Below are 14,165 nucleotides of genomic sequence, written 5' to 3' on the forward strand. Positions count from 1 at the left end.
CATGTGTATTATGTACAATTATTTCTTTTTTGAAAAAATAAACATTAAATTGATATGTGAATACGTAAGTTATAATGTTACGTTAAATAGTTGGTACGGTTAAACAATCTTACACGTAGGCCTATATACAGATTATATTTTATTATTTATTAGATGACTACCATAGGCGGAAAAGCATAAGAGAATAGATAATTATAGTAAATAAATATTGTATTTTTAAAAATACTTAATATTGGTTTTTCAATTTCCAAGTGTCGCTTCAATTTAAATGATTTATAAATTTAATTCTTATTTTTATGGACAAAATGTGTATCGAATAATTCAGGCCTATAGACATTTTCACCAAGAAAAATAATTAGACCGAAATATACCTCCAAACAAGCCCTGTCTATGCTATCAAACTTTATGTGACAAAAAAATGTGATGGATATATGGACATGATGATGTCATTTCACTACAATATTTGGGCTTATCAATACCATATTTGGGCACATCACAATTTTTTTGTTGAACTAGTTTGATAGTGTAGACAGAGCCTATCTGTGTATACAAAATATATATGTTAACATATCATTAAGATTAATGTTTTCTTTATAATTTAAAGCTATATTTATGGTTTTAAATTTCTGATAAATAAATTAACAAGTTAAAAAATCTATATTCTTACGATACGATACGATATGAGGAAAGTGTATTGCAATTTCAAAATACATTAAAATTGAAGTTTAACCAAATAAATTATGTAAAAAGATATAAATTGTTCTTCATCTGTTTAACTTTAAGCGTAATTCAGAGGAAAAAACGTAACGTAATTATAGCGTAGCCTACCTACGTCAACGTGATTTCTGTTCTGTTGTTGAACAGACAACCATCGGGTAAGTTTGGTTCCCACTACTAGAGACTCACGGAAGATTTGACCAATCACAAGCGATGGATTATTCGAACTGTCGTTTGTGATTGGTCAAATTATCTTTTCTAAACTCCACTGGGTTTGATTCTTATTCTCACTGTATATACCTATTTATACATGGTCTTAAAACAGATAAAGACTTAAGCTCTGTCTACACTATCAAACTAGTTTGACAAAATAAGCGTGATGATATACCTAAATATGGTAGTGATATGCCAAAATATGGTAGTGATATGACATCATCAGGTCCATATATGGGCACTTCACATTTTTGTCACATAAAGATTGATAGCGTAGACAGAGCTTAGGTCTAACCACATTCAAATTGTTCTCCGTATGCGAAATGGACTGAAATTAAACTAATCCAAACTTGCTTGAGCGATTTACCTCGATAATATAAGGCAAATTTTTTTCTTAATGTCTTATATACCTACTGTATGATAGAGAGGGAAATGGACAGACCAGGCAAGTCCCGGGACAGACAGACAGACAGCACATAATGTTTTTTGGCTGACAGACAAGCCAACTTCCCCTATTGCAAATGATGTGATGTGTCAAAAAAAGCTTTTCAACGACACAACATCATTAATCAATTAAACAAGCAAGTGCTGATCGAATTGCTTGGATGTAGGGACTTATCTATGCAAGTATTGTATTATCCCAACTCCCTCATTATAAGCTTATTAGATATTATTTTGTATTTTGTGCTTTTTAATTTCTTTCAAATTAAAGTAATAATCTAAGTTTAACTTTATTAACAAATAATTACAATATGAACTTTTAGATACGGACAGAAAGAAACAGACGCGCCTATTTTATTGTAATTTTCAGGCATACATTTTCATTTTAAGTCCATGCCTCCACTTAATGTATCACTGACTGAACACCGAGTCGAATCATTTTAAATATTTGAAAAGACATGACTTACCATTCTTTGTGTTCTGAGCGTATGTCCGACTTCCCAAGGAAAACTTTTCTTCATTGCAAAACAACGTTTAATTAAACAAAAAACGCATGAAAGGTACGATTTAGCAGGAACAGTAAATTCGTAAGTTCAGAGCACTGGTATCAACAATGATTCCTTCACGACTGGTAAGATCGAAAACATGTTAATTACGTAATAATACACCTGGAAATTACGTCACATACCACCTAAATATACAAGTGTATCCCTACGGCAATTAGTTTATTTGTACGTAATAATACACCTGCAAATTACGTCACACATCACCTAAATGTACAAGTGTATCCCTACGCCAATTTGTTTATTTGTACGTAATAATACACCTGCAAATTACGTCCCACACCACCTAAATGTACAAGTGTATCCCTACGCCAATTAGTTTATTTGTACGTAATAATACACCTGGAAATTACGTCACACACCACCTAAATATACAAGTGTATCCCTACGGCAATTAGTTTATTTGTACGTAATAATACACCTGGAAATTACGTCACACACCACCTAAATGTACAAGTGTATCCCTACGCCAATTAGTTTATTTGTACGTAATAATACACCTGGAAATTACGTCACACATCACCTAAATGTACAAGTGTATCCCTACGCCAATTAGTTTATTTGAATTTAAATACCGTATTTATTCTAATAACTCCCCAGTCGTTTATTTTTCAGGGGGAGTTTATTTGAGGGAGTTATTAGGGGGAGGCGTTTATTTTTTTCAAGGTAATATGGCAACATGTATAAATACAAATAAATACCCCATATATTAAAAAAAACAATAATAATATAATAAGTGATAATTGTTTTGTAACTATTGTGGAGTACGGTAGCTTTGCGTCAGGGTGTTGAGTAATTGGTAATTGGTCAGGTTTCTGACCAAGAAGTGATAAAATACAGTAAAATTGCTTGGTAAATTGTAGATCATCAATGAATTATTCTACTACAAATAGAAATGTGTTGTAATACAATATTGTGCATATATGCATGGGTCGGGCCATTCGAGGTAAACAAATATGTTAGTACATTAGCCACCATCCATTGGTCAATTCTAAAAATAGATCATTAATAACACAGACACAGCACACGTTATAACTGACGTATCTTTATTACTGTAGTTAACACATAAGTTAAGAATTTGCTATTGTCATGGCGACAATCTTCATAATCAAGATTTTCTATATGTCCTATCAACATTACCTAGTACTGATAATCGATACCAATCGATAATCGATGCATACCAAACATCATCATTATTATAGTAAAACTGCTTGAAATAACGGTTTACCGCAATCTAATTAAAATTGTAAATTTTAAATATACAATGTTATTCAAATAATATTAAAATTTTTACATTGATTATTCTGATTACAAAATATATTGTTTTAAAACCCATATAATGGTTAACCTTTTAATAGAAATAGTATTTCAGTCTATCTACAGTTTGTTTTAAAAACATACAGTATATCAATGTTAACCTTTTAGCTCCATTCAGTACAGCAATCTGTAGTTTTTACTTACAAAATCATATTATTGCCGTAAGGCGCCAGAAATAATACAAATTTTCAATTCTTACTTCTTTAGTATGTCTGGGTAATTTTCTTTTTTTTTAAAAAAGTATTTCAGTAGACTAAACTAGATTTTGCATGTTCAAATTACAGTTCCTATTTGTCATGTCCATACAGCCTCTATGTGTTCTCCTTAAATGACAACAGTGCTGTAATACTCTAATTACAATTAAAACAAAAACAATACAAATTTAAAAGATATACTTAATAATGGTTTCCAATTGTACATGACCGAATTGTGTACTGGGAATACATTCTTTATTCCTAGTAGAATACTTGTTTTAAAACCCAAGAACACAACAATTTAAGAAAGAATTAAGAACCTCAGCTACATAAGTGTGATCAACCCATGTGCGACTATACTCAAATGAGAAAAAGGAAGATGATATGATGAAGAATCAGGGATCTAGTGGGCTGCGAACCAATAGAAATGTTATGTTTTTTTTTTGTTTCTTGTTGAGAACCATTTTTTGTTTGTTTTTGGAAATGAAATAATAATAATAAGAAGAAGAAATGTTATATCTATGGATAACCTGCACTGGGTTAGACTAGGGGGGTGGGGAGGGGCGATTGTCGCATGAGGTTGTGGAAAACACAAAAGAATTCTCTCTCAGCTTGTGGTGAGGTTTTTTATTACACTTGGACATGAATCATCTTGGTTTTAAGAATAAAGTTCTGTCTGCACTACCAAACTTTATGAGACAAAAAATATATATGCAGACACGATGATGTTATATCACTACCATATTTGGGTACACTTTTTTGTGTCAAATAGTGTAGACAGAGCTTTAAAAATGCCAGGAGCCATTTGTTAGTTCTCCGGTTTCTTTTTCTTTGTTGGATCCTGGATGCAAACAAGACAAAGAGAATCCTCTTCCAGTTTCAAAGTGCATCTGTAAATACAAGAGAAATATGGTATAACATATCACCATGCAGTGGTATGAGTAGAGTAGTTAAAAATGGCCATCAAGGGTTTGGGTTCAAATCCTCAAACAATTTCGATGGCAATCAGAGCATGGATCAGAATGATCTGAGACACTATATTCAAATAAGGTTGATTGATTGAATTTATTCGGTTCATACATAAAATACATTTTAAAATGGCACAGAAAACATAGGAATACATCATTGTTAAAACAAACACCAGAAAAATATCACAAAAAAAACAGATGACGTCAAGCAAGGGAAACAGAACAAAATGAACCAAGGATAATTAGATAAAGTTTTACATTTTCAGTGTAACTTATTTCCATCTAAGTCCTTACGTACATTTAACTGAGACAAAATGTAGACATCATTAATTATAGTTATTTTAGCAATAATAAATGCAATTATTTTAAGTAAAAATATATATAAGAACATTTTGATACATCGCATTCTTAAAATATTCTTTGACTTTGTGTTTAAACAGCTTAGTAGAGGTTGTGGCCTTAATGCAATCTGGAAGAGAATTCCAGTTTTTTATTCCATTATAATAGAAGCTGGTTTGTCCAACACCATTTAGGCGAGGGATTTGAAAGTTATGTTTTCTGGACATTATGCACAATAAAGGAAGACGATGAAAAAAAATGGTAGTGGTAGGCATTTTTATGGCAATAGAAGTTTGAGTAGAGTTTGTAGGTCCTGGGTTCAAATCCTCGAAGAGCACTCTTCCATTTTCCAATGCTGTGGGTATCAACGATTGGATCTCAATAGAGATACAAATAAAATAAGCAAAAACAACATTAAAACAGTAAACTGGGACAGAAAGAATAGGGCAAGCTTTTAGAAAATAAAAACAAGACATTCTCAAATATTATCTTACTTTTCGCCAACCGGTACCAGTACACTGTCGTCTTTATTCAGCTCAAGTTTCTTTAGTTTTTCCTTTCCGACAGAAGCATCACATTTTCCTTCCTGCAATTTGAACAAATGTAAATTTAACAGAAATAAAATTCTCTTTAAATCCAAGTATAATGCATCTTGTAAGCTCTGTCTACACTATCAAACTTTATGACAACAAAATGTGCCCATATATGGACATGATGATGTAGTATCACTACCAAATTTGGACATATCACTACCATATTTGGGCACATTGCCATGGTTGCAAAGCTAGGACTACTTTAGATTTGCTAGTTGTAGAGCAGCATCACCTATTAGGCAAAATCGCAGAATAAGGTCTATTCACGAATGGTTTACAAGGGGTGGGGGGGGGGGGGTAATACTTAGTAACTCTTGACAGATCCTGGCTACGGCCCTGGTATACAGATAGTTAATATAAAAACCAGATGAAAAAATTTTTCGGAAAAATTTGAAATATAAATTACCAATTGCAAACACCATGTTCCAGCAACTTCGGATGTGATTAACGCTTCTCCTGCACCATAAACTCTAACCTAAAATATAATTAATATAAGTTATTTATGGTAATTACAAATTAGAAGTATTGCAAGGCCTCCAGGGTCGGTGAAGATGTGACTTTGTAGCAAAGATGATCCTCTGATTACAGTAGGCCTAAAAGTTGCAGGGGCGGTCGCAGGACTATTCTAAGGGAGTTGCCCCAAGAGTCCAGGGCTGTAGACACTGGGTATTTGACCCACAGCTGGCCCCTATTTCTTTAAAACTTTAAGGTAGGGCCCTTGGACCCACCTATAAAGGAGTACCCCTCTATGTCAGCTTATTTCACTTACACTGAATTGATTTTCTTCATCCCACAAAGTCTTGTAACCCCATTTTTTTATTTCTGTCAAATTTTCCGCAATCCATTCTTTTAAGTTAAATGGTGACTGTAGTTCTCGTTTTGTGTCTATTTTCACAGGTGGGTTTTCAGGAATAGTGCCTGAAAAAGACAATACAGTAAGTGGACATGAATGAAATGACATGCTTTGATGGGTCTTTAAAGGGGTCCTCTTAATAGGTGTTCTACTGTATGCGTATATTGTATACAAACCTGGTATTGGCTTCCCAGTCTTGAACTGCTCAGATGCGAAGAAGCGTTTGATTATTGGCGCTAGCTGACTTCCAAGATCACCACAATGAAACCACTCTTCATATAAGGACTCTGTTGTGCCGTCTACAAAATATCTGTTAAATTACAATTGATTGATTTAATAACCATTACACCTGCATTGGGGGACACCTTCACAATCTTACAAAGTGTCCCTTTAATTCTTTAAATTTCTCTGAACATGAATTGACCATATTATGTTAAACATAATATATTGCCAATTGTTTCATTCACAGGAAAGTTTCCTCTTATTAATAGAAGGGACACTAAGGGTTATACTGTAAAATATATTGAGTCAACATTAGACATTCGATTTGATTACATTCACTTGTAAAAATCCATACAAAAATGATTACAATACAGTATATAAACAAATCATTAACATAAATTAACATAATTAACGATGACCTGACCTCAAACCATCTTTTTCGTCGTCTGCTCTCTCTCGTTCTACTACCAGACCTACTGTGTCTTTTTCACGCTGAGGTGAATGAGGAATAAATGCTGGTAACAAGAACACCTGAGTAAAAGGTAATTAATAATATTTCATTATTTTTCATATATTTCAATATTTTATACTATATGGCAAGGTTTCCACATCTTTACAAGCCCTTGCAAGTTTCTGTACAGTGGAATTTTTTTATCTTTAATTTGTGTATATTTTGATTATTTTTCCAAAAAAGTATGGAAAATATATTTAAATAATGTATTATTATTATAGTAGGATTTTTGGAATCAAGTCTTTTTTTTTGTTTGTATTTTATTAAACACATTTCTACACTAGGCTTATTTTTGCCTCAAGATGGTTAAATTAGTTTTAATAAATAATAAATAAATATAATTAATAAATTAATGTTTATTATGATACACACTACATTATATCAACATCAATGCAAGCACAAAAAAAAAAAAGATTTTTTTCCCAATTTTGTTTTTGAATATGCCATGATGATCTAGCCTTCGGCTATTATAAGATCTTTGATTGATAAAGAACTTTCTCTTTATAAATACCTTGATACTTTCCCACACTAAGCACTTCACACCTACCTCTCCCTCTTTTATGTGTATGTCTCTATGCTGGTTCTTTTCCACCACTTTCAGACGCATATCACCTTTTCTCATATAGAAAAACTGTAATAAAAACACCAAATGTTAAGCCATTAAATAAACTAATGTAATATATTTATGCTCTACAAAATTTGAATTTAACCAGATAGCTATCACATCAGTACAAGCTAGGTGGTCTAGAGGTATGGATGACAGTTATTGACAATGATTTGGAGGTCGTGGGTTCTAGTCACAACCATATTATATTTACTTACTTGTAAATTTGTTCATAAGTACAATTTTTGCCAGAGTACAGCAAAAGCATCTGACCATTTAAATTACTAAAATCATTCATAACAATTATAAATTGTACCTCCTCGCCTTCTTCAATGTGGTAATCTTTACGTTGGTTAGGCCCACCAACAAAGAACAATTTCAGTTGTCCCTTCTGATGCCTGAGAAAAGTTGTGAACAAAAAAGGTAAACATGGACATTTTACTTAAATTGCAGCCTAGTGTCAATTCTAAGTAATAGTTAACATATAAATTTATTATGAGCAGACTAGCTAGTTGGCAAAGTATCAATTATGGCAAATCATAATATATTACTCGTAATCGGTGAAAATTGTTTACAGATGGTGCATGCATGCAACAAAGAAATATATTTATTAACTAGGTCTATCTAGGCCTACTAACTACAGTACCAGGCCTACAAACTACAATATACGCAAAGCCAAATGCACTGGCCAAGCAAAAGTGTGGGCCTGTCACACCAAAATCAGTTCGGGCCAAAATCGGTCCGGCGGACCAGTTTTGGCTGCCAAAATAATAATAATAATAATAAATGAAAACTTATATAGCGCCGGTATCCTCCACCCATGTGGCGCTCATGGCGCTTAATCAGTCCGGGGGACCATTTATGGCTGCCAAAACCTGTCCGGCCGGACCAATTTTGGCCGCCAAAACTGGTCCGGCCTGGATAAAATCGGTCCGGGCAGTAGGACTGTTTTTGGCCGCCAAATATGGTCCGGTCTTACAAATATATGGTGCGCAAAATGAGTCATAATGTATATATCATAAAAAAAAGGCCATGATTAGTCATTATTGAAAACTACGGGGATTTATTTGTTATTTTAATATTATAAATTAAGCCTGTTTTTTTTATTATCATTATTAGTAGTAACTCATCAATAATTAATACTAATTGTTAAGCTTTTTGTATACAATATGTATCTCTGCCTGTTTTTAATCCATTTTTTCTTTTTTAACATCTTCGTTTCCCCATGATGGATGTTAAAAACAATTTAATTTATTAATTATTTATGGTTAATCAATCAATATATCAATTCAATACAATTATTATAAAACAATTATCCAATATTGATTAGGCTGAGGAAGGAAAAAGGCCTCAATCATAAATAAAATCTAGCTGGCAATATCAGCGTCTCATACCCGTTTATGTGAGTGTGTGACAGGCCGAAATATGAGTGAACACCTAAGTCATGTTTTTAGATAAAATACATTTATTTATACTATAGTATTTATCCGACAAGATAACTTACTAATATATATCATGGGATATTTTTCTAGCCATAAACAACTTAAAACAGCATCATAGGCCTAGTAATTCAATTAAAATCGACAGAAGAAAAGCCCGGACCGATTTTGGCAGTGGCGGACTGCTTTTGGCCACAATTTTAGAGCCAAAACTGGTCCGGCCGGACCGATTTTGGCCCCGGACCATATTTATCGTGACAGGCCAAGATCAGTTAAATTAGAATAGGCGGCTGCATGTTGCAACATTGCAGCAGTATATGATAGCCTAGTCCAGTCACCATACATGCCTAGTTAGTAATGTTTATTTATTATACTCACATCATTTTGTTACACACAGGAGGCAAAAAGAATTGTTTATTTTCCTCAATCCATGATGAGATATTAATTACTGTTGCCGCCATATTTAACACTGACGTACGTAGCACTGATCTTGGAAAACACAGCGCTTTGAAACCTTTGTCTCTTGCGCTTTATAAATGTTATTTATTATTATTATTATTATTATAATACTAAATAGGCCAGTAGGCCTACGAACAACTTTTATTACCGCTGATCTGCATTTCTATGAAAATGAAAGTCTATTGACACGTGAATAATTCAAGCGTGTCAAGACTTCACGCTTGATTAAACATCCCGCATGTATACAAAAACTGTAGAGAGGAATTCCCTCCATTAAAAAAACGAAAAAAAAAAACACCGGAGCGTATTTTAGTTACTGGAGTCTACCATTTATCGTATGCCTACCTTTGTCAAATAATAGGCTAAAATATATAGACACTTTAATAAACACACATTTTCAGTAGTACAGTATTGTTTTATATTGTGGCGAATGAATTCATAAACTTGAGTGGCCAGATGGGGTTTTCCGATGATCCAAGTTTAGTGTCTCATGTTATTTTTCACGCTGCTGTTCTAGCCCGCTACGTCACACGAGATGATTCATTTATTAGATGAAATCAAGCAGCAGTTATAGTACTACACTTTGACATTTTTGCTAAAATGGAAACTCGACTATAATTTATAGGTACCAGCTGCATTTCTGGTATTTATGAGTCCCATGATAATACTGTATTTCACTGTCAGATAATCTATGAATTATTATCAAAACAGTCCATGAAAGTTTTTGTTTGTAATATGATACTTCACACTTGAAGTATCTAAGGCGTGATGAAGTGACCCCCAGACTTGACCTTAGCAATAAAATAAACTAAATTGAGTCTGTTTCATAACAAAGTTATTCGATTCTGTAACAAAATTCACATTAAGAGAAAAGAAACGTTTAATTATAACTCAAAAACCACATTGTCTGACAGACAATTGAAGTATTTTTTGCTTTTAATTACATTTTTTCAGGTAAAATAACTATTTTGTGACAATAAAATGACACATTCAAAAACAAACTTCAAATAAAAAATATTTTTCAGAGGGACAATATATCTTTAAAACTGTTACGTCAATAAGCGAGCAGCGTTTTTTGTAAGAAATATTTCTTGTTTATTTTAAAGCTACAAATACTCCGCGGTGTATTTTACATTAATCGTTTAATCCTTTAACTTGAGTTGGTCCCCCATCCATCAAAGGCTTCCAAATTGAAACCCTATAAAAATCTACGGCCTGGAGTAGACCTACGGTTCGTAGTGTATCATTTTAGTTTATATCGTGCGATCCTCCTGAATGGAAACATCCTGACTAGCTACGAGCAAGTATTGTTTATTAATTATTACTTTATATTTTTCATTCCTATAGAATTGCCTCTCGTTTGTAAAACAGGAAAAGTGTCCCTTTAATAGGACGATTTTTACCATTTTACCATTCGAATACAAAAAGTACTCAACGAATCTTGTTTTATTTTATTTTGTCTATAGTTCCCATTAATTTATTATTTTTGATTTGATATCTGCTTTTTACATTTATTTTTGTTGGTGTTTTCCTTTGAGCACGGTCTTACTGAAAAACAACTTTTAGTTGAGTTAAGTATCCGTGAGTAAATAAAGCTTATTATTATTATTATTATTATTACGTCCCCTCTGAATAGAGGTGTCTCAAGTGGGTTCTACATAGCCTATGTCCTCTCTTTTTCACCCCCTAATATGTTTTTTTAGTTCATAATTATCTTCAGATGTCCTTTTTCATCCATATTGCACAAGTGGTTTCATTCTGAGGCATATCACTCGTTAATTCTTTCTTTGCTTTTTTACATTCTGTTGGACCAGCACAATTCGAAGTGTCTGAACAAGATCCCCCGTCCATCTTTTTACATTCTGTTGAACCAGCACAATTCGAAGTGTCTGAACACGATCCATCGTCCATCTTCATTTTACAAGTGCTTAGCATCTGGAAAACCGAAATAATCATCGTTAAAAGACTCTCAATGAGAATCTATTTCACGTAAATATTGTAGGCCTACACAAAAAATATGGCCCGCCGCGGAGCATGCATTAGATTAATATATATAAAATATGCATACAAGATATTTCACATCGCGCCCTATTCGGTCCGCCGGTGCCCTGAGAAAAATATTTGATTAATCATATTTTAAAGCATGATTTTATAAAAGGAAAGGCAGCAGAATAATTCACAGCGAAATACAGTAGTACGTGCAAAAAAATGACAATTTCTGATTCAGAAAATTCACAATTGTCGTCGTATTCGATCAACTTTTACCGTTGAGTACAGTTTTTCCGTTGAGTACTTATTTAACGAAGCATTCTGAGCGTTGAGATTGCTTGCGTTGTCAACATTTTCTATTCGAATGACTTTCTGTTAAGCGCAATCTATTAAAATTTTACCATTTGAATACAAAAAGTACTCAACAAATCTTGCTTAATGTTATTTTGTCTATAGTTCCCAATCGAATACGACAAATGATCCCGGGTTCGTTGTATCGCTTCTATATACCAATATACGAACATACACGTGTCATATATTCCAAGCCCCCCTTTTTTTTTTGTATAGGAGAGTTACACCAGACCAGAGATGTTGTTAATGGGACAGTTAGGCTTACATCTAGACCGGAACTGGGATTAGTGTGTGAACGTAACTTAACTGTAATGGTTTTACATTATTCAACTATTCGATGATTTGTTGCATTTTAGCACGTTTCTGTCCGTTTAGGCTAAGTTTCATTATTCTAACTTAAAGATGTATTGTCCCCCTGAAAAAATCTAAATTTTTGGTTGAATTTAACCATTTATTTTCTCATTTTATAAGTGAAAACGATGTTTTTTTTCTACTGAAGTGATTAACGCTATTAAAACTACAAAATAACCTATTCAAAGTCTGATTTAATTAATCTTCATGTTTTTGGGGACAATACATCTTTAACGGTAACACTATATTACCTGTGCTCCTTTAGTCGGTACAGAGCTACACCCAGTATATCCAATGTGCTTATAGAACTCTTCGGCATTATTCGTTGCCACTACATACACTGTCTTGTAACCCAATTTCTTGCAACATTGCTCAGTTAGATCCATCAATAGTTTTCCAATTCCACAGCCTCTATAGTCTTCTCTCACTAACACTGTATTATGTTTCACATGAAAATTAGGAAAATACAAATTTATTTAAAAAAATGCACAGTCCAAAAAAGCAGACAAAAAAAACTTTAATAAATGTGATTGATTTGACGGATGACAATGTGAAGGAGCATGGCGATGACGTCAGACGTACGGAGAGGCTAGGAAACAAATGGTTGAAGAAAGAAGTGGTAATAACGTCGTCAAGAACAGCATTGGAGTGAGTGTAAAGCGTGGTTCCCATTAGCGACGCAACACAGGGACGTAACGCACCGCAAGTGAATTGACCAATCACAAGCGATGGCTTATTCGCTTGTGATTGCTAACTGTCTATAACTTCGCTTGTCATTGGTTAAAACGCTTGCGTTGCGTTTACGTCCTTGCGTTACGTTCTAGTGGGAACCAAGCTTTAGAAACAAACTTTACTATGGCTTAGCGGCGGACCATCAACACACAGTTATCAGTCACCTGCCAACATTTTATACTCACCCGATTCAACCAGAACACTATTCGATGAATCGTTAACCTCCACTAACCGACTGTGACCAATGGTATAACACGATTGCCTACATGAACTTAACTCATTTAGAATCAGAAAAACTGGTAAGGCTTCTGACTTATCATCGTGTGGACACAGCCTAAAAAAATTAATTATCAGGGACTTATTATTTAATGTCATCATAATAATATCTCGATATTCCTCCACCCTCAACAAGCCACACCCTCTTATGGTAACTTGTTAAAACTTAAACCTTAAAGTCTGCACAAATGTTAATGTAGGCCTGTGTAGTTTTTTAGTGTGATGGCCCATAGAGATATTATAGTGACTATAATATCTCTATGGATGGCCTCAAACCTTAACTCATCCGGTATTGCATAATAGTAAAGCATCTGTACTTTACCTTGTGATATCGCAGTCAGGCCATTCGCTCTGCAATAGCGATACACAATCTTTATGGAATAATGGAAAGTATTCCTCTAATGAAGACCTTTGCAATGCTTCAAGATTGAACCAGTGGTACGGATTTTCTTCATACGTACACTTTTCGATGGGCATTTTTGGTTTTGAATCTGTGTGTTTTCAATGGGCGAGTTCTTCGCAGACAGATCAGGGAAATGACGTCATAGTAAACGTTTCTTGTATGACGTCATTTTCCAAAATGTTTAGGCGTGTATATAAAGACTAATAGGCCTACGTGTGGTGCCCTAGTCAAACGGGTAGGGAAGCTCCATTAATTATTGTGTCTCTTCCTCAACCTTCACTGATAAATATCCTCATCAAATATATATATAAAGGCTCAGAATTTATGAAAGCATAACCGAATATAAAAACACACTAACCTAGAGGGAGCTATTAAAACCAATATTTACAAGATACCAATAATATAGTAAACAATTTCTAGACATGGCAAAGGCGGAAAATGTGTTGTGGGAAACACATTATAAATTAGGGCGTGAAGTAGGCCATATAGTGCCCATATTTAAACTAATTATCAGAAGTTGTTGCCACGACTTAGATGCCAAAAAATCGAAATATCGGGAACCTCCAGCGATTATAGATTTGGGAGGTGTGACATAATAAACACCGATCATAGTTGCCTAGCCACGATGAC

The 14,165-nt window shown here is 33.8% G+C and overlaps 2 protein-coding genes across 3 annotated transcripts; both read right to left on the reverse strand.

The window, feature by feature from the left end:
* Positions 1-2,952: 2,952 nt before the first annotated feature.
* On the reverse strand, positions 2,953-9,603 carry LOC140060116 (3-hydroxyanthranilate 3,4-dioxygenase-like). The gene is made up of 9 exons (XM_072106194.1): positions 9,353-9,603; positions 7,852-7,933; positions 7,479-7,562; positions 6,845-6,951; positions 6,375-6,508; positions 6,115-6,263; positions 5,752-5,820; positions 5,247-5,338; positions 2,953-4,335 (listed from the first exon to the last, which is right to left on the reverse strand). Exons 1-9 carry the CDS (start codon positions 9,433-9,435, stop codon positions 4,254-4,256), a joined length of 882 nt encoding a protein of 293 aa, XP_071962295.1. The 5' UTR covers positions 9,436-9,603; the 3' UTR covers positions 2,953-4,253.
* Positions 9,604-10,354: 751 nt separating this feature from the next.
* LOC140060462 (N-alpha-acetyltransferase 80-like) lies at positions 10,355-13,699 on the reverse strand. Of its 2 annotated transcripts, none has more exons than XM_072106687.1 (4): positions 13,542-13,699; positions 13,042-13,190; positions 12,376-12,557; positions 10,355-11,368 (listed from the first exon to the last, which is right to left on the reverse strand). In XM_072106687.1, the coding sequence occupies exons 1-4, from the start codon at positions 13,607-13,609 to the stop codon at positions 11,150-11,152; spliced, it is 618 nt and encodes a 205-aa protein (XP_071962788.1). In that variant the 5' UTR covers positions 13,610-13,699; the 3' UTR covers positions 10,355-11,149. The 2 variants fall into 2 exon arrangements, with proteins under 2 accessions (XP_071962788.1, XP_071962787.1); XM_072106686.1 differs by having other exon boundaries at positions 10,356-11,368; positions 13,455-13,696.
* Between the last annotated feature and the right edge of the window lie 466 nt (positions 13,700-14,165).

The sequence above is a fragment of the Antedon mediterranea genome, chromosome 10, assembly GCF_964355755.1.
Source record: "Antedon mediterranea chromosome 10, ecAntMedi1.1, whole genome shotgun sequence".
NCBI lineage: Eukaryota > Metazoa > Echinodermata > Crinoidea > Comatulida > Antedonidae > Antedon > Antedon mediterranea.